This window comes from Alosa sapidissima, chromosome 11, assembly GCF_018492685.1.
Source record: "Alosa sapidissima isolate fAloSap1 chromosome 11, fAloSap1.pri, whole genome shotgun sequence".
Taxonomy (NCBI): Eukaryota; Metazoa; Chordata; class Actinopteri; order Clupeiformes; family Clupeidae; genus Alosa; species Alosa sapidissima.
Genome location: NC_055967.1, coordinates 35,186,447 through 35,212,182, shown reverse-complemented (window position 1 = coordinate 35,212,182; position 25,736 = coordinate 35,186,447). Strand labels below are relative to the sequence as shown.

General features: G+C 42.6%; 1 protein-coding gene across 1 annotated transcript in view; it reads right to left on the bottom strand.

Annotated features, from left to right (window-relative positions):
- Window positions 1–25,450, bottom strand: part of LOC121724635 (SRSF protein kinase 2-like) — a 62,590-nt gene extending 37,140 nt beyond the window's left edge. Inside the window, 3 exon segments of the mRNA XM_042111326.1 lie at window positions 16,981–17,047; window positions 17,278–17,389; window positions 25,426–25,450. Of these exon segments, the coding sequence (XP_041967260.1) occupies window positions 16,981–17,047; window positions 17,278–17,389; window positions 25,426–25,431 (185 nt within the window). The 5' untranslated portion in view covers window positions 25,432–25,450.
- Window positions 25,451–25,736: the final 286 nt, after the last annotated feature.

Below are 25,736 nucleotides of genomic sequence, written 5' to 3'. Positions count from 1 at the left end.
TTCCATCCATCCGTGAGCAGTGCTGCACTTCACTGTCTGGTCGAGGGGATCTCTCGGGTCAGCTGGACCTGGGCTAGCTACTCTGCGAAAGATCTGCCGTGGCCGCCGAGCTGTTGCTGACCTGCGAGCTGCCATGCCAACTGCAGACTAACGTTAGCCTAGCGGTGAGGAGCTGCAGTCTCACGGAGTAACAGACGGCCGCTGTTAGAAGTCCACCGAGTTGCGCATCTACACGATCGCCCACTACTTCAGACTGTGCTTCCAGTGATCTCCAGACTGCAGTCTACAAGGCCTAACGTCAACGTTATCTCCAAACTGCCAGTGAATTCACTGGGTTGATCATTTGCTATCGTTAGAGAACGTTGTTGGCATATCGGTAGTGAATTCACTGGGTTGATCATTTGCTATCGTTAAAGAACGTTGTTGGCATATCGGTTGTGAACACACGGTTGTGCAGTTTTCACGGATCACCATTTGCCCTTGGACATTTTCAGCTGGTTTGGAAATTGGACTCATTTTAACATCACCTTCCCCTTTTTAAATATATTTTCTTTTTTTTTTTTTCACTTTTTGTTTGTTTATTTGTTTTGTTGTCTGTCTTATATGTCTTGGTGTCACGGGTACGCTGGCGACTACGCCGCTCCGTCCAGCATTTTTTGTATTTGTTATTTTTTAAATGTATTTGTCATGTCTTGATGTCATGGGCACGCTGGCGACTACGCCGCTCCATCCGGCATCGTTTGTCTTGTTATGTGTCTTGTTTGTTGGAGCGCTTTGGGTTGCACATATGTGCATGTTTAATGCGCTTTAAAAATAAAACTGACTTGACTTGACTTGACTCCCCCCACCCCTGCATCCTCCCTACCCCCTCTCCATCCTCTGTCTCCTCCAGACCTGCGGGAGAACTAGGCCGTGTAAAGATAGCTCTGGGCAGCCTCGGCGCAGCCTCCAAAAATATCTAGCGCAGGGGAGAGGGACCCATTGGGGGGCCTTCGCCAACCCCCCCCCCCCCCCCCCCCGGCTCTCTCCACGACCACACATGCCCCTAGATCCCCTCCACCCAAATCTCCATACCCCTCACCAGCCACACACAGGCTTCTGCTGTGTTCAGTATTACCGTAAAACTACAATTCAATACAATGCAGTACTCCACTAAGTGAAACTCTGTGTGTGTGTGTGTGTGTGTGTGTGTGAGACGCTTTAATGACTGATGATGGGTCTTCCTCCATTCCTGTGCACTTGTGCCTCTGCTAATCATCTGTCTCCTAATCACGCTGTTGCTATAGCGATGCGTTTATTCTGGGCTTTTTGTGCAGCTGGCGTCATCTACAGTAGAGCGTGGGGCTGGCAGTCACAAGCCGGCTCCCCCTGCTCTCCCAGGAGCCACAGGGAGCTTTATGAGCCAGAGGGAGGGGGAGGAGGATCCGGGGCTGTGGGGGAGCGACGCGGGCTCTGTGTGTTTGTGCATCCGCGCGGCGTAACCATGAAGTCCCTATCGCAACGATCAGTTGCTTAGCACCCCCTACAGTAACAATGGCACCATGGCACCAAGCTCCAACATACGTGTCCCCCATCCCACGGTATCAGTTATTGATTCAGTGGAGGAAAGGTCTTCTCTTCACACACACACACACACACACACACACACACACACACACACACACACACACACACACACACACACACACACACAGTCATTGTTAATGGCGGATAGAGCTCTCCTCCCCAGGGACACACTGCACAGATCAGCAGCTGGCCCCCTCACTGCTTACTGTGGCTGTTGACACTGGCACAAGCCAATGCGCAGTATTGCTGCCATAAATTAGTGTGTCACTCTATGTGTGTGTGTGTGTGTGTGTGTGTGTGTGTGTGTGTGTGTGTGTGTGTGTAGATAATGAAGGAGGAGATAGAAAGAGAGTCTGCAGCAGGGGGAGATGGATACTGGTTACCCAGCATTCCAAAGGGGAGACGTGTGATATCAGAGAGGGTGAATATATTAGTGAGGGCACGCGCGTAGCGGACACGCTCAGCCTGCCTCAGTATGTGACGGCTCCAGTGACTTCATTAGCTAAGTGCTGTTTGTTTTAACTGTTGACGGATGAAGGAGCGTGACCTGTGGCCTTCTTCCTACTGCGGGCAGCTGCTCTGATGACCCCGGCTATTGTGTTCTCTTATTTTCAACACCAGAAGCAGGTCAGCTGCCAACCACACCATGAATCACAAATGCGCTCGGTAGTGTTAGTGAGGGGGGGGGGGGGGGGGCTAATATTGTCCATTAGCTCGTCACCTGGACACTAGCCTCCTGATTAGCAAGCCATTCTTACTGTAAACACACTGGAACGCTAAATTGCACATGGCTGATCTCAAAACCTGAATAATGGCACAGTGTGCCACAGGACACTATGCCAATCGGTGAATACCACTCACAGCAAAAACAAAAGAGTAGGTGAATGTTGTAAACTGAAAACGTAAACAATGTTTGTATCGTTGCCTCGTGTGTCCTCATAGTGTTGTCAGGTGTCCTAGTTTCCCCACTGAAAGCCCTTGTTCTTGACCACATGTCCTGGACCTAGTCGCTTTCATTCCTATCAGTCTTAGACTGTATATCCCACAGCATGACTCACTTAGCCTATTTGTTGTAACAATGCGCCCATGAGGCTTGTCAGAACTGGCAACCATCCACTTTCAAGCCTTTGGTGGAAGCAACTACTACAGTACACAATGTCCCGTGTCTTTGAATTGCAAGCTTCATTTCATAGTTAAGAGAGTGTAAAATGAAACTGCTTTACGTAGTATCATCAGCCATCAGACGTAAACATTAAGAGAGTGTAAAATGAAACTGCTTTACGTAGCATCATCAGCCATCAGACGTAAACGTTAAGAGAGTGTAAAATGAAACTGCTTTACGTAGCATCATCAGCCATCAGACGTAAACTGGGGATGATGGGCTGCAGGTTTGCGTGATGATGAGCGAATACTGCGTGCCATAATGCTAACTCACTGCAAGGTCCCTGTGTAAATAAGCTCCCCTCTTGCATTATTTATGTGACAGGAGTAACCACACCCCACAAACACTGCGTGCTGACAAACGGGAGAATGACGACCTTTATTTATACCATGTCCTCACCATGGTTTTTCACAATCCCTTAATAATGTGGTTATGAAGCACTCACACAATTTTAATTGCCTGAGTTTTGTAATTGAACATAATACTGTTTCCACGCTATTCTGTTTTCAACATAACTCCAGACTGAGCCGTAACTGTCTGAAAAGGAGAATGACGCATGCTGGTGGTATCAAGTGACTTCTCACTGCTTGGGTCAACAGCAGCAGCAAAGCGGAGTGTTCCGGAAAGTCTCTCCAGACCCAATCCATGATGAGGCTTCAGAATAATCAGCTTGATGTGCCCTGTGATCTGCCTAAAACATACCTTTCCTGCAAGCATGACGAACAAAACGCACAACAACTTAAAGACGAAAAAACAAAGACAAAAAAAAAACCGCATCAACAGTCTGTTCACTATCCTCACACAGACGCACCTTCTCAGCGCATTCTCATGGCATTGTGCCCCATGGGCCTACCCATGCAAGCTCACAGGGCCCACACAATCACTCCCACACCAGTCATCAGGTCCTCTAAGCAAACCCAGCCCACTGGCCTGTGGTGTGATCTCATCTGCGAGGGGGTGTGCACACACAATACAACGCCATACACATCACACAAACAACTGTGTGGGGTGAGACAGCGCCCTCTGTTGACTCAGAGGAGCAAATGCATATATCCAGCCTACTCACTCATTGTCTGACACCCCCCCCCCCTTTTTTTTCAAAATGGACAAATCTACTGCGATGGTACAGCCAAGACAGCGAATGGTGCAGCTGGCAGACAGATTAAACCAAGGTTCAAGTAGACCTCACAGGGGGGGGCAGAAGACTTGTCCCAGTTTTCAGCTCTATATTCTCTCTTATGTGGCCCTGCGCAGGCCCAAGGCTGCCTCGATTCACAAGCGAGTGAGAGCGTAGGAGTAGCCAACGTGTGTGATTATTCTACATGTCACTGGAATAAACCCTTTGCCATAGAGCAAGATAATAACAGTCCACGTGTGGTATGAAGGACAAGACTGACACGTTGGAGGAGTCAGTGACCAGAGGTAATATCAGGCTTGATTGCAAGGTCATCGAGCAGAGCTTCCATCTCCATGGCAACCTACATGTCTGCTGTTGCGTAATGCGTGTGATGTATGTAACGCGTGTGCGCATGTGTTTGCAGAGACCTCTCGATGGCATTTCCATATTTCTGCTGATGTGTGCATGCTGCCATCCAGTGGGTGAAACAGACCAGATGGCTGACTACTAGATGCATCACCTCTCCATGTCACTAAGCAATAAAAAGACCAAGTCCAGCCAAAATGCACTTTCCCTGGTCAACTCCAGAATAGCAGAACTACTTCAACCTGTCTTACATGAGACAAAAAACAGTATGAGTGAAATGGATAACATAAACTGCCCAGTCTGGACAAAAACAGTATGAGTGAAATGGATAACATAAACTGCCCAGTCTGGACAAAACAGGTCACTTCAGTAGAGGGGATGAGATCGATGGGGCTGGTCTTGTCCTCAAGGGGTCATGTCTGCCATATTTGCATAGCGCTTGCTCTATTGTTAGTGGAGGGGCCACACCTCAGTTATATAGACCACGTGTAGAGTGTCTGCCCAACTGCAATGCAGACTGGTCAAGAAGCATACTTTCAGTGTTGATAACTTGGACAGGAACAGCAAGTAATAATAATAATAATAAGCTTTATTTGTATAGCACCTTTCATACACAGAATGCAGCTCAAAGTGCTTTACATTTGAAGCATGTAACACAATAATAGTCAGTCAGTCATTATCAATCACTTTTCTTCATTGCTGGGGCCGTTTATGATCCACTCAGCAACATATCAAAAATATAGAAAATGACGTCATAAGACTGGCAGCCTTACCCCTTTACTCCCCACAAGCACGCCATATGGCAACTGTGGCAAGGAAAAACTCCCATATTCCAGGAAGAAACCTTGAGCAGAACCTGACTTAATAGGGGGAGCCCATCTGCTTCTGGCTGGCTGCGCCCTCCAATAGCAGCAGATGTAGAATAATCTGAAAAAGTAGTCTACAGGATAAGATGAGTTAACTAAAAGCTTTCCTGTACAGGTATGTTTTCAGATCTTTTTTAAAAATATTTACTGAACTCGCCTGCTTGATGTACAGAGGCAGGGTGTTCCAAAGTTTGGGGGCATAATGGATAAAAGCAGCTTCTCCACTTTGTTTGTGGAGCACTTTGGGTACGATTAAAAGATTAGAATTGGATGATCTAAGTTTCCTTTGTGGTTGATATGATATTAAAAGCTCAGAGATATATGAAGGTGCTATGCCATTCAGAGCTTTGTAAGTAATTAACATAACCTTAAAATCAATTCTATAGGAAATAGGGAGCCAGTGCAGTTCAGCCAACACAGGGGTGATGTGTTCTCTCTTCTTAGTCTTAGTTAAAAGTCTAGCCGCAGAGTTCTGTATGAGTGCCAATTTCTTTAGATGTTTTTTGGGAAGACCAGTGAAAAGTGCATTGCCGTAGTCTAACCTGCTAGTGATAAAGGCGTGAATTAGTTTTTCTGCATCTTGTTGAGTTAAAAATGGCCGCACTTTGGCAATGTTTCTCAGGTGGAAATAGGTTGTCTGAGTAACTGTAATTGTGTGTGTGTGTGTGTGTGTGTGTGTGTGTAGTATAAGTATATATACTCTTTTGATCCTGTGCGGGAAATTTGGTCTCTGCATTTATCCCAATCCACACACAGTGAACACACAGTGAGGTGAAACACACACTAATCCCGGCGCAGTGAGCTGCCTGCAACAACAGCGGCGCTCGGGGAGCAGTGAGGGGTTAGGTGCCTTGCTCAAGGGCACTTCAGTCGTGCCTACAGTCGTGTGTGTGTGTGTGTGTGTGTGTGTGTGTGTGTGTGTGTGTGTGTGTGTGTGTGTGTGTGTGTGTGTGTGTGTGTGTGTGAAACAGAGAGAGAGAGAGAAAGAGAGTTCACCTAAAGTAGCTTTAAACTGTTGGAAATCCCCACTGGATTAGATTATCTGTTGGGTAAACAGTTAATGTTATAGCCGGCCGGTGTGCTGATTCTCTCTAAAAGCTTGTGGATTGACACCTCCCAACCATCAGGTATGCTGCAAACTCCACACAACATTAACCTAAGCCCTAGTAATGACAGCATTAGTGGCAGGAAAATACGACTCTGTATAAAGGCAGGCAAATGTGTGAGAGGCAGGGGCGCAGGAGGTGCGGGGGATGTGGGGCATTTGTCCCCCGCAGTTTTGAAGAGACAGCAATCATCCAGCTCACTTGTGTTCAGGAAAAATAAAACGTCCCTTTGACAGAATCAAATCCCTGCTAACCAGAGCTTTGTAAATAGATTACACAATCACGCATTTGCTCAGCTAGTAACAATTGGACATCTAAATGTCTGATCATGTTTATACCAGATAATTTAAGCAGGCCTAGCCATTTAATCATGTGTGTTGAGATCATATGGTGACCAGTATTATCTCCTGTTCATTCAAGGCTTCCTAAAATATCAACATCCCATGCGACTTTTAGAGTGTTCAACCATTAGCCCAAACAATGTAAAATAACTCAATCAAAAATAATAACAGTAGAATTGCATAATCTTAAAAGTTGAGACCTCCCTACCGTTCTGCTGGAGTTTTGCTCATCCAGTTTTGACAACTTTGATCAAAACACATTTCGAATCATTCATTTATACTACTTATTTAAATTTAATATCAATCAATGTTATTATCTAAATATTCAGGCAAGTGTAAAACATGATGGTGGTCCAAAGAGCGTGCCAGAAGTGAAGGTCCAATATCTGGAAATCTGATCTTGCTGTGTGATTTTACAATTTGGTGCCTCTGCCCCCTTAATATGGATTAATAATAAGAAGTATTAGTTGTGTATTCATTTGGGAAATACCTACTACTGTACATACAGTAAGCAGTCTTATTTTTAGATAGCATCATATTTTTAGATAGCATCATATCATATCATTTTTAGATAGCATCATATCATAGCTATCACAACATTTAATTCCAATATGAAAACACTAACTATATTTCTAGGATGGTAGTCCTACAAATCTCTTCTTCTAATACAAATATAGCCTGTAGGAATTATATCAGGGTCTAAGGGAGTGTTGCTGTGACCTGCACACACACTTCTATGCTAGTGTAGCTTCACACCACTAAGACCATGCAAACCAGGCCAACAGCCCTTAGTCACAAGTGCAGTAGGGGGATAAGATGTGGGAGAGGGTCATGAGGAAGAAGATGAGATGAGATGAGATGAGATGGGGATGATTGATTAAGGCATCAGGCAGATTTAGGGTCATAATCTCTGATTGCCAGAGGAACAGATGCTCAGATAAGTCATCCTCTCTATGGTATGTCTCACACACACACACACACACACACACACACACACACACACACACAGCAGCAGCAGCAAGCAAAAAACACCCACACAAGCATACACAAACATACCAACACACACACACACACACAAACACAGCGCTATGTGCACTAGGCCTGTGTCTCTGAGATGAGTCTACATGCCCCATAGCTTTGGAGGATGGGTGGTTTACTGACCCACTGACTGGGTAAGCCGGGCTCACGGACAGACCCTTCCACTGATCTCACAGCAGAAAACTGCTCTTTAGCCTCTTCACAATGCAATTATACTAGACAAACAATTACATTTTATTATAAACAAAACAAGCAATGACTAGATAATGATTGCTCAGTTAATAAAGCCAAAGTCAAAGACATCAAAGGCAAAATCCAAAACATGATATCTTAACCCAGCCTGATAAGGTTACAATGATCGCAACTATTACAGCTGATGAATGACAGATTCTAATGTGCTCACATGCTAGGCTGTTATCAGCAGAGCGAGATCAGGATAGACACAGGGTTCTATTCTTACTCAAAAGCAGACCTTCAGGCTTATACTATTTTCAGCCATTCCTAGTGAAACCCTCAAACAAACACCAAACACAAGACCACAAATGGCTCACAGGTTCATAGATGTGAGAAGACAGAACAAGAGATATAGACATGGATACTGAAATGGAGACTGAGGGCAAAAGAGGGCATGCTAGTGTGCAAGGCTAGTGTGCGAGGTCAGGCCATTTGGCCGTCACCAAAGGAGAGACACAGAATCTGTGTCTGTCTGTCTCTCTTTAATAAATGTTTGACCATGACCTACCACACTTAATCTCACTCAATCAACTCAAGTGATTCTAACATGAGAAAATGGCCAAGTAGACAATATCAGAGCGCTGGTGATGAAGTTGAAAAACCTCTCATATCCACTAATACAGGTCTCAGCTAAAGGTAATGGCAACATTAACCTGTGGCTGCTGCTACCTCTATATTCAAAGGTTTTTATTTATAAGGACTTTCAATGGGTTCTTTCTTACTACAATACTGACATGAAATGTACAATTGTTTGTGTGTTTAGTCAAAGCTGACTGTATTTGTCAACTAATGTGATCTACTGTATATTACAGTAATGTAATCACATAACTCCAGGGAATTGTTGTGAATGGTAGTGAAACCTATCATTTGTTCAAACATATTTAGCAATAAACACAAAATACAAATGCTTGAAATGGAAACATGGAAAACTGAACGATATCTCCATGACCACAGGAACTGCACTATTTCGTTCACCTTGACAACACTGTTGTGTATGGCCACTGAATCCACAACATACTGTACGTGGCAGTACTGCACACTAGAACACAAAGTCATTAGGGCCGATGAGAGGAGCGAGCTCACGTATGGGGAGAACGGCTGGGTGGCCTGCTTACCAATGAAATCGCCGGAAGCTTCTCTCTCTTACAGCTCACCGGCACCCTACCTGGTGTGAGACCGCAGGGGTCTGTCCCCAGACCTGTGCCAGAACCTGCCAGCATCCTCTGCCTAGCAGCAAGACGACCACAATAATCAACAAAATGAAACGATTAATACAGACACAGCCTTCTCCAGTCATTCAGTAGCTTCTGTGAATGAAGATTTGAGCGTGTGCGAGGGCGTTCTTCAGAGGCGTTCGGATGCTGGCGCGGGCACTGTGCCTGGGCTGCAGGTTCTGCGTGGAGCTTCCAGGGGTGAGATAACAGCATGGCAGTGTGACAGAGAGAGGACTGCACATCCACTGGCACTCACTCATCTTCTACATTCAGCCAGAGTTCTGGAGAGCTGCGCTCCACTTCCGCTCCACGCTTCATAGCTTTCAACAATGAAGTTAAACAGAGAGAGAGAGAGAGAGAGACAGAGAAGAAGAACAAGAGGGGGGTGTTCTGTGAGGGACTGGATCACAGACACAAAGCCATCTAACATGTTAGCTGCAGAGTGTACATATAGTTGAAGAGTAATATACAAGGATACAAGGATACAAGGAAGTTTATTGTCACATGCATATAGTTACTGGAAGTAAGAAATGCAGTGAAATTATGTCTGGTGTCAGCCTATTTGTGCATTAATGGGGGAGGATTGGGATTGGGTGGGGGGCACCAACAAGGAGCACCCAAGAGCAACAGGGGCAAGGAAAAACTCCCTTACCAAGGAAGAAACCTTGGGCAGATCCACGGCTCAAGGGGCTAACCCAACTGCCAGGGGTCTTGGTGTGTGTGTTGGGGGGATGACAGGGGAGATGGGATAGTGTGCTGTGTATGTGGGGAGAGGGCAGTGTGCAATATGTGTGTTGGAGAAGCTTCCTCATGAGACAATGTGCTGTGTATTGGGGGGGGGGCAGTGTGCTGTAAGTATGTTGGGGATGTGTGTTGGAGAAGCTTCCTGATGAAATAATGTGCTGTGTATGTAGGGGGGGGGGGGGGGGGGCAGGGACTTAATATTGCAAGCAGAGTACTGTATGTAATGTATGTGAGTGATGACAGTGAAGATGTGTGTAATGCTGACCATAATATATCCATATGACTGCAGTGTGCCTAATACAATCTACAGTTGCCTACACTACATGGGCGGACTGGCCATCTGGCATACCGGGTATTTTCCCGGTGGGCCGACGCACCTTTTGGGCCGATAGAATAGGCTATATATATAATTATTATTTTGCCCAACGATCGGCCCAAAGGAAGGACAAACCCCTCCCATTTTGGCTCAGAGCCAGGATTCTGTGAGCGCATCAAAAGTTAATCGAAGTTGCCTACACGAAATTGCAGTGGGTGCCGGTAGTCACAATTGTGCAAAATTAACACCAATGTAGAAGATTCAAAAATACAATATTGCAAGTAGGCTAGCATGTCAGTAACATGTTAAAGTTCGTTGAGTTTGAACGAGGATGTAAGCAAGCTAGAGCAGAGGGACAGTGAGCAGGTGGAGAGTGCGAGCCTATTGAGGCTACATGATAAGAACTCACTCACTGGTGGAGCAGGTAGGCTATGTGTGACATGCCATGCTGACGATGATGATTAGATGACTTATTAATTGTGATAATGTAATGATATGGTAATGATAACATAGTAAGGCCGTGCTGTGATTACAATAACAAATAGCGCAACTTAAATTTTCTAAATTAATGATTTGCAAACCCGGACAGCAAAAGAGTGTGAAATCGATGTTAATTGTTGGTCAGATTGATCAGTTTTCGTCAGACACCCAAAATTCAACATCGATGGCATGAGTGGTGGTTGGTCTCTCAAAGTAGAGAAGGTTTCTATCTTGGAAGGGTTATCATGCCATGGGCTAAAAGACTGTAGACTGACGGAAATGTAAGCTACAAAACGTACTGTAGTCATGCACAAGCCAACTAAACTATAACCTATACGATAGGCTACTGGAACAGATAATTAGTTCATGTAGCTATACTGTTCCAATGTAGGTAGGTAGTATAGCCTACAGGAATAAAATATTTCCAGCCCTGTTTATTTCATGTTGTTTCAGTTGTCCTACAGTGATAACTGGTATAAATTACATTAATGTCTACGACAATCTGGGTAATTTAACTCTTTACACATAGGCTTCAGTATTTTTTGGTGCTGTTGTCAATTGAGCATTGTATAGTTTAAATGTAGCCTATTGAATAATTTGAAATGATACTTTGAATTCAAGCAGAAACTCTTCTTTAACAATTGCTTGGATAGCCTACTTGAATATGGAGATCATGTGCTCCATGCCTACCTCTGATCAGTCAGAGTGAAGCCTACATCACTTTCAGTGCTCCATGACAGTTGAAAAAATACATATTCAAGGGTAACGCAAAGATTCTGTATTTAATTAGGTGTGCCCGACCAATTTGAGGGCCGCTTGGGCCAAATATGCCAGGGCCGATTTTTGGTCCCAGTCCGCCCATGCTACACTACATTCTGATCTGTGTGTGTGTGTCTGTGTCTGCCATTCTTGAGGATAAACAATCTACTGCAACAATAAGTGGGCAAGTCTGTTCCATCTTTGAGCCATGAATCATAATGGCACCACTGGGACTAGAGTTTAGTATTCAGTGGAGGATTGGACGGATGTGATGGGCAGACCATGAGGTTGTTTTTAATGTGCCTATCTTGCTAACACCATCCTCGCTCTGCTACAGGCTGATGGGGTGGAGAAACTCCACTGAACAAACACAAATGCCAGCTCTGTCCATGCCAGCCCACTGGTGGCCTGCGTGGGGAGGTAAACAGTGACCTCACTTGGAGTTGACTTGAGAATACTGCTTCCAAAATGTAATAAAGGGTTTATTTGTAATTACATTCAAATAGGGTGGTAGGGTATAAACTTCACTGCTATAAAAAAGCACTAGTGCTTGCGTTTGGTACATGTAAAACTAAAATGGAATAGTAATTTCTAAACAAGTTATACACCAATCCACTGTTATTAAACTAGCCCAACTGTTCTACACGCAGGCCACTCAGATCTGACCCTCAAAACCAATAACTAAGACCAGCCTAAGATCAGCCTTCACTGTCCCTGCCTATTTCTCTCTGCCTGGTTCATTACCCTATAAGCATATGTGATGGCATCTCCATGCTGAGATACAGTATAAATCCCTGTGGTTTCTCCAAGCTAATTTTAGATGGTTACTGCTGCTCTAGTCCTGAGGGCTCTAGCCTACGCCATCGCCTGCACCTGGACCTGCACGGGTGGGTGAGGAACAGAGCCGGCAGTAATGTTCATGTTTAATGTGACCTATCACAACCTGTTCTACGCAAACAAGCCTCAGCTCGGCACGCTATATCTACCCACACAGAGAGTGGAAAAGCGAGAGCAAAAAAAAAAATTTAAAAAAACATCCCCAGTAAGAACATCATCTCTCTAATTTCAAATGCCTACTCCCTTGTTTTCTTGCTGTCAGTGAAAACCATTCGATAACATAGAGGTACTATTTGTAGAACTATCACAAATAGCAATAGAAAATATTATGTGGCACACAAAAGCCCAAGGCGGCCCAGGATGGAAAAGTATGACAAAATGACAGTGAACAATAAATGGCTAACCCCACAATTTCATGCAATCACCACATTTCACTTCACACACATTCTCACTGCTTGTCACTCTTTTGGAGGTGCTCATTGTCAGAGTAGCAGCATCCCCATTTGAGGAAATATACAGTATTCTCTGCAGTGGGGGCAAACAGCTTACTAATGACATGGGATGCAACAAACTGAATACTTTGACTTAAAGTAAATAGAGGTTTCTTCTAATACATTACCAGCAAGAATAACCACTAATAGAGCATAGATTCAAAGCATCCAAATTGAATCTCTAGTTCTGACAAAGACACAATGGGGTCTTTTTGACATCAGGGGGTAACGTCATTTACCAAATTTCTCATCCATTTGGGTCCGATGACATTTGTCCTGGCAGGGAAACGTGGTTAGTGACTGGAGCAGAGCATGGGGGAGGGGAGGATCAATTCCCCATCAGAGAGAGAGAGAGAGAGAGAAGAGAGAGGGAGGGAGAGAGAGAGAGGATATCAGGAGCTAGCCGTTGTAATGAAGCCCATGCCTGTGTGACAGCACTTTCTCGACTGCCAGGGACAAGCAGCACACACACAGAGCCGACTACAGTGTCATACAGTGTCTCAGGGCAGGGGAAACCTTAGACCAAAATCAATCCGGCTTACAATGCAACGTGTACCTACATCAATCAAGATCACTCACCGGCCATCACAACATCATCCCAGTGAAGCCGATTAATTTCCCACAACCGAAAACAAGCGCTTTGTTTTGAAACCAAATCCTTCAAAATAAAAGAATATATAATATAGAATTGTTATCAAAAAGTCATGTGTCTCATGAAGATATATTCAAATTATCAGTCAGATTACAAAAGCCCCTCTAATTGTTCTCAGTACTGTATGTACAACTGTACATCAGACATCAATTTGGTTCTCCTCAGTATTAAACCACTAAATCAAGCACTGGCCCCTACGGTAAAGAGGGCTGATACTAACATAACAACATAAAACTGTGTGCATTAGCTGCATGTAGTGTAATGCAAAGCTGTAAGCAGCTGAGTGAACTGTGCAGGCTGTACAGCTGTCACCGAGCTGAATCTTTCTGTTCACACCTCTGGCTCCGCTGCACAGAGCGACGACCTCACGCGGCACAGGCTCACAACCACAACAGCTACGGGCCATGCCAACAGACACACCACCCAGAACAAAACGTTTACTGTCTGCGCGGCGGGTGACGAATCCAGCAGCCGCCCCACCATCCTCGAACTGTCCAAGTGACCCCAGAAGACACCAAACATGCAGTGCAGTGGGACAACAGGAGTCTCATGAGGCAGAGTTTCAAAACAACTGTCACGCTCTTTATGAACATGACATACAAAACCTAATGGTAAAGCATGCAAGTTAAGCTTTTGGGTTGGGGTAGGGTTTCAAGACAGGGGATTACACGGTGTTACCTGTGTGTGTGTGTGTGTGTGTGTGTGTGTGTGTGTGTGTGTGTGTGTGTGTGTGTGTTACCTGTGTGTGTGTGTGTGTGTGTGTGTGTGTGAGTGTGTGTGTGTGTGTTTGTGAGAGAGAGAGTGTTTAGGAGTGGTGGGGGTGAGAGAAAGAGAGAGCGAGAGAGAACGTGTGAAAGAGAGAGCGAGGGAACATAATTACTGAAAGCGAACTCCCTATGAACCTTCCAAACCCCTCCCTCCTGCTCTGCCAATACTCTGCCCAGTCAAGCAGTAACAGAGAGTAAACACAACAGGATCAAAGATGTGAAAGATTGACCATTCTAGCATTGTGCCTTTTTAAACTACATATCATGTTACACCTGGTCCTCCAGAGCCTGATGTAAAATATGGGCTGCATCTGTGCTCGGTCTGAATGCGGGTGTGGAGACAATTAGTGTGTTCAGAGCACTTGGAGCATTCAAACCAAATATAAAACATCAAGGAGTCACATCTCATAGTCTCATGATGAGATTGTACGTTTGATAAAACACAGACACCACTTTGATAAGCACATAGACAACCACAAGATAAACACATATGAGCATGCAGTGGTTTTCCTGTAATGTCTCACACAAACATGCCCACACAGACACATACTCACACACAGGCCTCCTACTCAGTGCATGCCACACACACACACACACACACACACACACACACTCCAGCTGCCCTGTGTGAACTTTGCTGCTGGGGCTTGTTGAAAGGGTCCTTATTCTTTCCTGTGTGCGCCGGGTCAACGGGACTGGGCAGTGGAGTCAGAGTGGATAGGAGTCAACAGGACTGGGCAGTGGAGTCAGAGTGGATAGGAGTCAACAGGACTGGGCAGTGGAGTCAGAGTGGATAGGAGTTCCCTTGGGACAGCCGTTTAATCACAACAAGCAACATGCACAAGACAACGACAAGCACCTGACACAGACTAGGGCTGGGAGTCATAGAGTGGCTCTGGAATCAATACTGTCACAGTACTTTGCCCACGCTAACAATGCTAACGCTAACAACAATATCACCATTCAGCCATTCTGCAATACTCCATACATTGGAAAAGATTAATCTATGACACATCACAATATCTGTGTAAATGAAGAAGAAGGTAAAGGAAAAAAAAAACTGGAACGATGTATTTATTCACTGCATTTCACAACGGATTTCAAACAGTGTACAAGTGCACAGAGTCTTAGCTTACGCAGACAGTGAGATATGGTATAACTCCGCCTTTTGGGGGTTTGGGGTCTCTCACCCACAAGCCTTAGGGCCACACAATGCTACAGAAGGACATTCTGCAGTGTCAAAAAAGTGGCTCTGCATGTAGCGAGGTTTGCAGGGCACTGTAGGGTGCCTGGTTTGAATCAAGCAAGCCCAGGTTTAATGCATGACTATCTTTGATCTTAATGGCACTAATTACATTTGACAGGGTTAGGGTTAGATACAGAGGCATCGCCATTTGAAGTCGCAAACATGCACAATAAAATCACAAGTCGCAAGCATGTCGCAAACATGCACACTAAAATCTCCATTTAAAATCTAAAAACAACTCCACTCACACAACACCTTGGTTTCTCTCAGGGAGAAAAGTATGAAGGAAACCTTATTGGAGTTTGGACATAGGTGGGAAATAACAAAGTATGTTATAGTATGTCACAAATACTTTCACTTCCCTACATTTTAACAGGAATATCCAAACTGTTCATTTGAAGAAGTCACACATATCACACCTCCAACCTGGGGAGATAGCTATGGCCACAACTCTGTAGGCCTATATGGGAAGTGTCTGGAGCTATCCTTGTGATTAACAGCCAAAAAAGAAGGCATTAACGCTTCTTCTGGACCAGTGCAATCTATAACAACCTAACATGCACTGTGTGAAAATAGAATTTTCATTAATACCGCTCATGAGAACTAACAGGCCTACATATGTTACACCAAATGTTCCCAAGGTGCACTCCTCATCAAAGCTGTAGAAATGTTACATAATGTCCACATAGTAATAACTAATATACCATTCTGCACTTGTTAGACACTTGAACATGGCTCTTAAAGGCTCACACTTGAAAGGTGTAATAACGAGATTACTACTGCCTGTCAATGCCCACAGCAATGGCTTACACAAGCTCCAGACATTTCCAGTAGATTCTGCAGCCTCGGTGTGTGCAGCACCTTGGAATCACCTAATTGATGCTAGTGACAACCTGTGACGTCGGCCCAATGACATGATGCCATGAAGTAGGTTCTACACCCGGTAAGGCGATTCGTGTGCTCATTGAGTAAAGAGCTGCCCTGAGCTCCGTAACCTCCACTCTCCTGCCGCACAGCGTTTACACTACATGGTTCAAAGACGCCCACTCACAATACGGTCGGAATCCCCTGGTCTATGTCTGGTAGGTTCTTCTAGCGCTACTTAATGCTATATGCACTCCGTTAAGATTAACTTAAAATACCTTGCTTTTCCCCTCACACCAGCATTTATAATCACTCCAGCGAGAGCGTCACATCTGTCACATCCAATCTGCGCAAAAACATCCCCCACAACACTGGTGCACACCAGTGCACGGCTGCAGCACGAGGACTAAACAGATTAAAACACGGATAACACAGTCACTGCGAGTAAACAATAAAGCTGTAAGTAGCATAGCGTAAACGCAAACAAACATTATGCACCTAGCGTCAGGTCGCGCATCGTTGCCATTAGCAACTTCTGACACCACAGTTGGAGTGCCCAGATAAGCTAATGTTGAGACCCTGAAAAGGAGTCCATGCTCGTGCTAGCACCTGCACTGTAGCCAACAGTGCGTCGGTGTGAGAACATACATGCGCAAAACCAGCGTCTTCCCGTCTCTCCATATGCCATTCCATAAACAGGGAGTCAAACTGTCAACAATGTCGTATGGAGAAACAAGCACGACTGCTGTCACTACGGGACACAAAAACACAAACACGCACACATGCAGTCAGTCCCGACCGCCGCCCTGCTTACCTTCGATGCTGGGTTGTCTTGTCTTTTTTCCCTTTCGGCCTCCTCTTTCGGGCCTGAATGGCCATTACTAAGTGAAATAGAACGATGTATGGGGCAGAAGAACAACCCAAGTGAGAATGAGAGTGGAATGATGGAAAGAGGGATAGGGAGAGAGAAAGAACACAGCAATCGTAAGACAACAATATTGCCGGTCTGAGCATCGTTTCAAAAGGTCGCACACAAGCATTTTCTTACGATGATAATACTAATATGAAGTTTTGCCAACGCATAAGTCTTATAAGAATGAGTTTCTCTAACCCTTCCTGGAGCTCATGATGTTTTCCTGCTTCCCCTCAGCAGCAGCGGCGGCTCGGCAGCGGCAGCCGGGTTCTCTTGCTTCTCCAAGCTCTCCGGAGGATGCGCACTCCCTCTATCGACAGGACGTAGATGCGCGCTCATGTAATAACACGAGCGCGCATGCAACTGTCAGCAAACGAAAGCCCAGAGATATATGGTCACACTTCCGTGTGATTTTGGATTCATTTTGTCAACTTAAAAGTCCTAAAATAAGCTATGCAACCATCTTTTGTTTTGTATTCCTTGAACTTCACGCGTTATTACAGGTTTATAAATATCTCATTTAACACCACGAGAAAATCCTTTATCAAGATGTGTTGATGGTTTTACATGCCGCATTCAAACACACCTGACAGTAGGCTACACTTGTCCATGTTTGTGCATTATGAGCACATAGCTAGGGCTTGCTCTTGAATGTAAGCAAACTGTAGGCATATGGCTCCTCATATCCAACTTTCAGAGTATGGTTGAGTGAAAAATAAACTGCTAGTCCCAGATGTAGCCTATCAGATTTAGATTCAGTGATGTGGTCAAAGCTGCAGTTATTGTAAATTCACTAGGCCTACTAAGCTTTACCCTTACAAAAAAGAACTACGATTATACAGTGCAATTATACTGCAGTATAGAAATGTCCAAAATCAGCATTTCCCGCATAAGAACTGCTAATAATTCCTCCAAAACTGCAGTTTTGACACTTGAAGTGCAGTTATTTTCTCGACACCTCCCTTCCACACCCACTTCCATTTCACACATTTGTCTGGATATTACACACAAATGATGCCACATCCATAACATTCCTGCAAAACCCCTCACCATACAGCAGCAAGAGCTCATACGTGGTGTGGTGTTAGTCTACTTGGGCTACACAACTTTGAATGTGGTGAAATGGGCTTTATTTGGTTTTTTACCTTTGTAGGCTATCTGTTTTTAACCAAATACTAGGTGTATGAATGTTCACTCTCATCTTTACATTTAGGTGGTTGTAACACCTTGGCTACACGTGGAGCCATATGGACCATTTGTACTATTTACAGGCAATTGTGGTGGCACTATACATAAGATAATCATTAGATTCTTGAGTAGTAAAAAAGGCTTCCAAAGAATACGTTCAAGCAGAATTTACATCACTCATATCGGCCACCAGAGGGCCTTTGAGGACAACAAAGGGCTCAGGGTCAAAGCCACACCACTCAGCCAGCAGCTGAATTCTGTGAATAAAAGACTCAGATAGCTGCCTTAATTATGCGAGCACATAAAGAATGAAATCGAGTGCAGATTCAGGAATCGAGAGTGTTTAGAAATGACATTTGCATCGATTCGAAAGTCATTTCTGTGCTCTCAATCATAATTGTTACAGTTGTGATAACAGGTTTATTCACTACAACATTATGTCTCACCCCTCAGTTTCTGTATTTAGGCTGTCGATTCCTGAATCTGCGCTCGTTTTCATTCTTTATGTGCTCACATAATTAAGACAGCTATCTGACTCCATAGGCACAATTATGTGTAGAGCACCATAGTTCAATGGGCAACACACATACAACAACAAAAACATAAACAATAATAACTAGAAATGCAATTCCAAGGAATTACCAGTGCATGAAAATGCAAAAGTTGTGATGAAAAAAATCATGTATAGTTAAAATAGATAATACAGAGATAGTTACTACAGTGATGCTAGGATAGACATGGTGGTTGCATAGCTTAATAAAAGTTGATAGTTTAAAAGTAGACCGTTGAAATAAAAGTTGAATGTATAGTTTAAAAGTTGTTAATAGACAGCTAGTTTAATAGATAGATAGTTTGATGATAGTTTAAAAGTAGACAGTTTAAAAGTTGGATGTAGATAGTTTAAAAGTTGTTGATAGACAGCTAGTTTAATAGATAGATAGTTTAATGATAGTTTAAAAGTAGACCGTTTAAAAGTTAAATGTAAATAGTTTAAACATTGTTGACAGACTGAAAGTTTAATGAATGTTTATATTCAAATAGTTTAACCCTTTAGGCGCCAGGTTTAAAAAAATTTCAAAAGGCCATGGCTTGAAAGTGGTCAGAGATAAAGTCCTACTGTAAATGTAAAAATCATTGAGTATGAACAAAAGTTTATGAAGGGGGTAAATTTACACATCTAATTTGCATATTATGATGTCACTGGATGACAACAACCTTGAATTATGCACATTTCAGTAAATACTGGATCATGAACATATATTTGAGCAGTTTTGCTTACTTTTTTGTCATTTCACCCACATAACACCTGAACAGGAAAGCAGTCACATGTAAACCAACAATAGTAAACTATTACTATAACCACAAACCCTATTCTACTATACAATAAAGTAACCTGGTCAAATCAGTTCCTATCGCGGGTGACTTTGTAGTTCTTCAGAGCCCTATTTTTACTACCCCTGCTGTCTTTACCACGTCCATTACGGACACTATCATCACCTTTACCACTGGCACCTTCAGCTACGTTGGGCAGAGGGTCGACATAAGCATGGTATGCTTAGTGAACACTGTCGCAAAGGCGCACCTCCATTCACAGACGCACAGTGACTAGACGATCGCTCATACTCTCCAAAAGGCAGATATTCTCCTTCAGAATCAGACTAGGTAAATAACAGACCCAAGACTTCATCACATGTGAACTTTTTCTTCAACATTTGGTGTATTCCTGCTTTAATTTGTGCAAAACTATGGCCTGCATTGCTTCCGTGTTATGGAGGAAATGTACCTCTTCTTATGTGTTTCTTGTGTGTAATCGCGTGTAATATACCACGTCCATTACGGACACTATCATCACTATTACTAATGGCACCTACAGCTATGTTGGGAAGAGGGTCGAAATAAGCATGCTAAACATGCTAACTATGCTAACCTACTACTTAGCTAACTTAGCTAATGTTTGCTAGCAGTTTTGTTAAAAAATGCTAACAATGGTAACAATGTAAAAATGCTAACTATGCTAACCATGCTACTTAGTTAATGTTTTCTAGTAGTTCTGTTAAAAATGCTAACTATGTTAACAATGTTAACAGTGCTAACCATGCTACTTAGCTAACTTAGCTAATGTTTTCTAGTAGTTTTGTTAAAAATTGTATTAATGCTAACAATGCTAACATGCTAACTATGCTAACAATGTTAACTAGCTACAGTGGGTAGGAGTCATAGTTGATGAGAAGTGACAGTTACAATGGCTGAACAGTTTAAAAAGTTCAGTAGTTTAAGAGTTAAATTGCTTAACAGTGAATTATTGTAGTGAGGACTTTTATAACAGTTGTGGAGGAAGCAGTTGAACAGGATGTGTAGTCTTAAGAGAATGAGACTGTATGCTTAAAGCCTGAGAAACTGACAGTTGATGCAGGGGGCCTGGCCACCTGGCCTAGGATTTTAATTGCTTAACGGCCTGATTGTGATGTCATCAGCCCAATGTTAAGTCTATGGGGACATTTTAAGTAGTTTTTAATTAATAGTTTAAAAAGTATAAAAGTTACAAAGATGAAAAATACAAAGCCCAGATGTCCTAAGTAAGACCTACGTAACATAGTTTGAATGAAGTTTCTACGTTAAACGGTTAAAGCTGCATTAATTGCGTTAGAAGAAGAAGAAGAAGAAGCCTAGGAAGAACAGTACAGTGCATTTTCATGCACTGTAATAATCTTTGCAGGATCCTATGTTAAAGCAACACAATGTATGTAAAATGCAATATTCTTTTACATTACATGTTCTTTTACATCTTTTGTATTGAAGTGAAGTGGAGCACTTCAGTTGCAGCAGCAGAAATGAAGGGGAGAGGACCATATCTACAGGAAAAATGTTTGCGGTATGGCTTTCAGCTCTATTGTGGAACAAGTCTGTTGGCATATGCACAAGGTTAGCTAGCATCACACCCCAGTCCAAGCCCTTCATATGAGCCAAACCAAAAATGCACAAAAACAAGGGGACGTCTAGCCTTTGGAAATCAATGTTGTGTGGAGGCTCTAGATGATTTGTCTGATTGCACAGGACTGTGGTCTACAGTATACTACAAATACGGTGTCCTGAAAAGACATGCTGGGTGCTCTCTGGCCTTGGCTATGAGAGGCTGCTTTCCTGTTCTAACATGATCTGTTTGTAGACAATGGAGGGCTCAGGCGGTTGAGGTTAAGTTCTAATCTGGGTCATCTAGTAAGTGTGCCCTAGTTGTTGTTTTTTTCAAGGTTACTGAACTTTTCTGGAGAAAAAAAAATCAGCATGTGTAACTTCAGGTGATGAATTTGAAAAAAACAAACTCTGCTCCGTATAACCTCTCTTCCTCTATGATTTGTTCTTTTCAAAACACATATTATCTTTTACACTGACTCCATTACATTTCCTCCTCTGTCTGTTGTCCCATCTATCATCTGGACTCTTGAAGATCTCTGAAAAAAAACAGGCAAGTATCCTTGGGATTGATGTCCAATGAGTTTTTAGGTGGGCTATAAGAATAATAAATAGATAAACTGACTGTTCCACTGCTGCAACAAAGTGGTTTGGTTTGTAGTTCTCATCAGAGTGCACGTCTTTGCTATCATAACTTTCTGACTGCATTCCCCAATAATCTTGTTCATTCGGCCATCAGATTAGTCTTTGGGAAATGTTTAATTGGGCTCTGCTATGGTGTCAGTGTCAGTGGTAGATAAAGAACACACAGATGTCTTTCTTTTGTTCTTTTACCCTCACAAAGCCCACAGACTCATCACTTCACTTCTAGCCACTTATATGTGGTTACAGATCTTGAGAGAGGAAGTGGGTGTGAGCAGGAGCTCAGCAGCAAGCAGCCTTTTTTAACCTGTCATTTACTAGACCCATTGCCACAGCTGCTTAAGTGGTCAACGCTTAAGTGCGGACATTGAACCAGTGCCATCATGTCACTTGTGGAGGCTCAGCAGTCACATGAGGATGGGCCCTTTTCCTACTACAGCTGGTCTGTCTTCAGCACCCTTTGCTGTTTTCCGTTCGGTGCACTGGCCCTGAACTACTCGAAAAAGGTATGTGTCTTGAGAGAGCCACATAACGATTCAGCACATATTACATGTTAACTGTTGTAAAAGGGTTATGTGTTCACATGTTAATGCCGCGATTTCAGGCAGAAAAATCAATGGCAGGTGGAGATGTGCTGGTCGCAAAGGGAGCATCTGAATCAGCACTGGTTTTCAACATGCTGGCCCTAATCTGTGGACTGATCATCTGGCCTTTTCTTGTGTATTACATGTTGCAGCAGAGACCGAATTAATGTTTCTTTCCATGTTTTAATGAAGTGAAAACTGATCAGCAAATGTATTTAGAAAGTGATTAAGTATTGTTTTGCTCTTTAAGATTCTTTGATTCTTTATGATTCTTATTGCTGTAGTTTGATGTTTTCTATTAATTTTGTCAACACATCAAAAGTGAAGCATGTCAAACCAGCGCAGAGCAAACTAACACCCATTTTGTTCACGGTCTTCATGGAATTTTACCACAACACAGTGCAATCTGGACTTGAGATTTATGAATGATATTGTCCTCTTCCTACAAGTATATTACCTGCAAATATTAATACTTTGACTGTGCAGCACTTTGATCAACTGTTTTTTTTTCAAAATGTTTTATAAAGAAATTGAAATGAATATAATAATGAGTGTACTGTAATAAATGACATAAATAACTAGACTGCATTTCCGGCGGGAACTGCGAAAGTGTGCTTGACCTGGTCCGGTCACCAACGTGAGCAGACAGTGACATACGCTATGCTGAACCTGGCTTGATCCAAGCATTCTAACAGTGCCTTTCAGTGCTGGAGCAGTGGCAATACCTCAAAAGCTCTATTCAACTATTGCCTTGCGGGGTGAATGCGGTTCGTTGGATTTTACCTGTGACCTGCCTTCGAATTTAGCTTCTATGACTAAAATCAAATCAATAAAATAAAACAACAGCAGTGATTGGCTGCAAAAATAAATAATGTTACGCGTCTTGCACCTCTCAAACTGGGCTATCAGGTAACCTAGAGAAAAATTTGAAATTATGAAATATGACTAAGGCATTAAAATGCTGCTTGTTTGTCAGGATACTTTTTCACTGATTTATTTTAAAAATATGAGCTATGAGTGTGAATGTTATATATTCCATCCCCTAATTCTGTTTTACTGGTTTATTTGACAAATAATCTATATGGATTTGCTCTATAAAGACCTTATGTCTGTTTGGGATTGTTTTGAGAGCCTATTGATGTATCTCAGAATAAAGGAATGTCCACAACATTAGTGATGTTTTTTTTGTGTGTGTGAATGTATTTTACTTAACTCATTGAATGTAGCTGGATACTCATGAACGAATGTCTCTAATAGCCACAATAGGAGTAATTTTAGCACACCGTATTTTGTGTGGCCCATAACGACCCAGTGGATCATGAAAATGTGCCAAAATTCACATTCCTTGCTTGTTGTTGGTACATTAATCCCATTCAGATTGCCACTTATCTGAGATGTAAGAGTTCAGTATAGGTTTATGGTCTGGGGCAGGGATTTGACATTCTGTGACTTCTTCATTGAGGGCTTGCTTAGCAGCACTGTCCGCTTTCTCATTTCTCATTGCGTGACATTAAAGCCTACTGGAAAGATTTTTAATTGCAATTTAATTGAATGCAATTTACTTTTACGGTTAAATAAAATTAATTTATCCCTCTCACCCATAGTTTTCTATTTATTTACAAATGTACATAGGCCTACTGTAATTACATTTATACATAGTTATTCTACTGATCTTTATACTATTCATCCTGCACATAGACTTATTCTTACTACTCTTATAATGCTGTTTCTGCACTACAATGACACTGTTTCCACACTGGACAAAAAAGAGAAAAAGTCCGCTTCAACCAGGGTTTTCTGCTCCCACTTGTTTTTATTTTTCCGTGACGTTTCGGGTAATCACCCTTCTTCAGACGTCTACTGTTTCCACACTGCACATAGCTGTATGTTATGTACATATCTGTTATATATTTGTCATTTTGAATATCCATATTTATTCTGTTTTATTATATTCTGTTAATACACTGCATATATCTATATTATTATTTCTACTATTATAATGTTACTGCTACATCTACATCCATTATTCTACTTATTGTATGAGATAACTGCTAATACACTACACATATTTATATTTAATTCATATTACTCTAAACCACCTTCTGTAAATCAACTGTATACTACTGTTTATATTGCACTATATTTCTTGACCTGTCTCTGTATATTTCATCACCTTTCTATACTTTGCATCACATTGCATGCATACTGTAGCTACATGAATCACAGCTAAGATCCTTGGTTGCTATGAAGGCCAGTCGTTCTAAATGGATGGTTGCTATGGCCAAAGGCCAGTTATCACTGCCGTTGTCAAGCGGGCATATCCTAACTTTATCTTATTTTAAACATCTCTATTTTACTTAGCCTACTTCCATACAGCGAGTCCCATTAAGAAGTGGCCACTTCATTCACACTTACCGTGATCCACGCAGCAACAAATTAATCTGTCACTATATGCCTTTGCATATGGTTTGCAAAGCGTTTGCAAGGAGGAGAACATTTTAATTTGATTCACAATGAAACGTTACATTTAATGTACATGTTGACAATGAGTAGGCTAGTTTAGGTTGTTGTTGGTGGGGTTACTGCATCCCTTATTTATGCCTACAATGCAAAATTGTTCCCTCGTGATTGTTAGACGCATTTCAAAACATCGCGACGTGAAATGCCACCACAAAACATTGTTTGTGAATCGGTCTTATTAGGAGTCCTCGCTTAAGCTGTCACAGACTCAGGCGCTACTTTTAGGTCTAAAATGCTTCCTGATTTACTCTTAGTAAAAAAAATAGGAGTCCTAAAGTTACGAGTACAAGCATCTCATATCAAATGACCATGGCATTAAGCTAAGCAACATAAATCCCGTAACGTTTCAGCAACATCTCCTCCCTATGATCAAAAGTGGTGATAATTGACAAGAAATGAATGATTTTAAATCTCCGCTTAGCATTCTAATAACAGAAGGAGCACATTTATGTTGACCACTACAACATGACTCATTATGTCTGTAACTCTATAAAACACTTACTTTCATAAAGGAAGCACACCATCCAGCACATACACATGGAAACCAATATTTTAGGTACTTGGCCACGAACTCAAAACGTGTCTCTCTGAAGCTCTGTTCTAGAATCTTTGCTCTGAACGCTCCGTTGCTAGGCAACATCAAATAAACGAAATGAGAATCTTTTCAAGGTATTAAAAGTGTACTTGTGATTACAAATGTATGTGTGTGGTTTGCAATTAAAATAAACAAGAAATAACATTTCCAATAATTTCCCATGATAAATTACATAATATTTGCACCTTCCTTACTTGTGAAGCTCTCATTCAGATTTC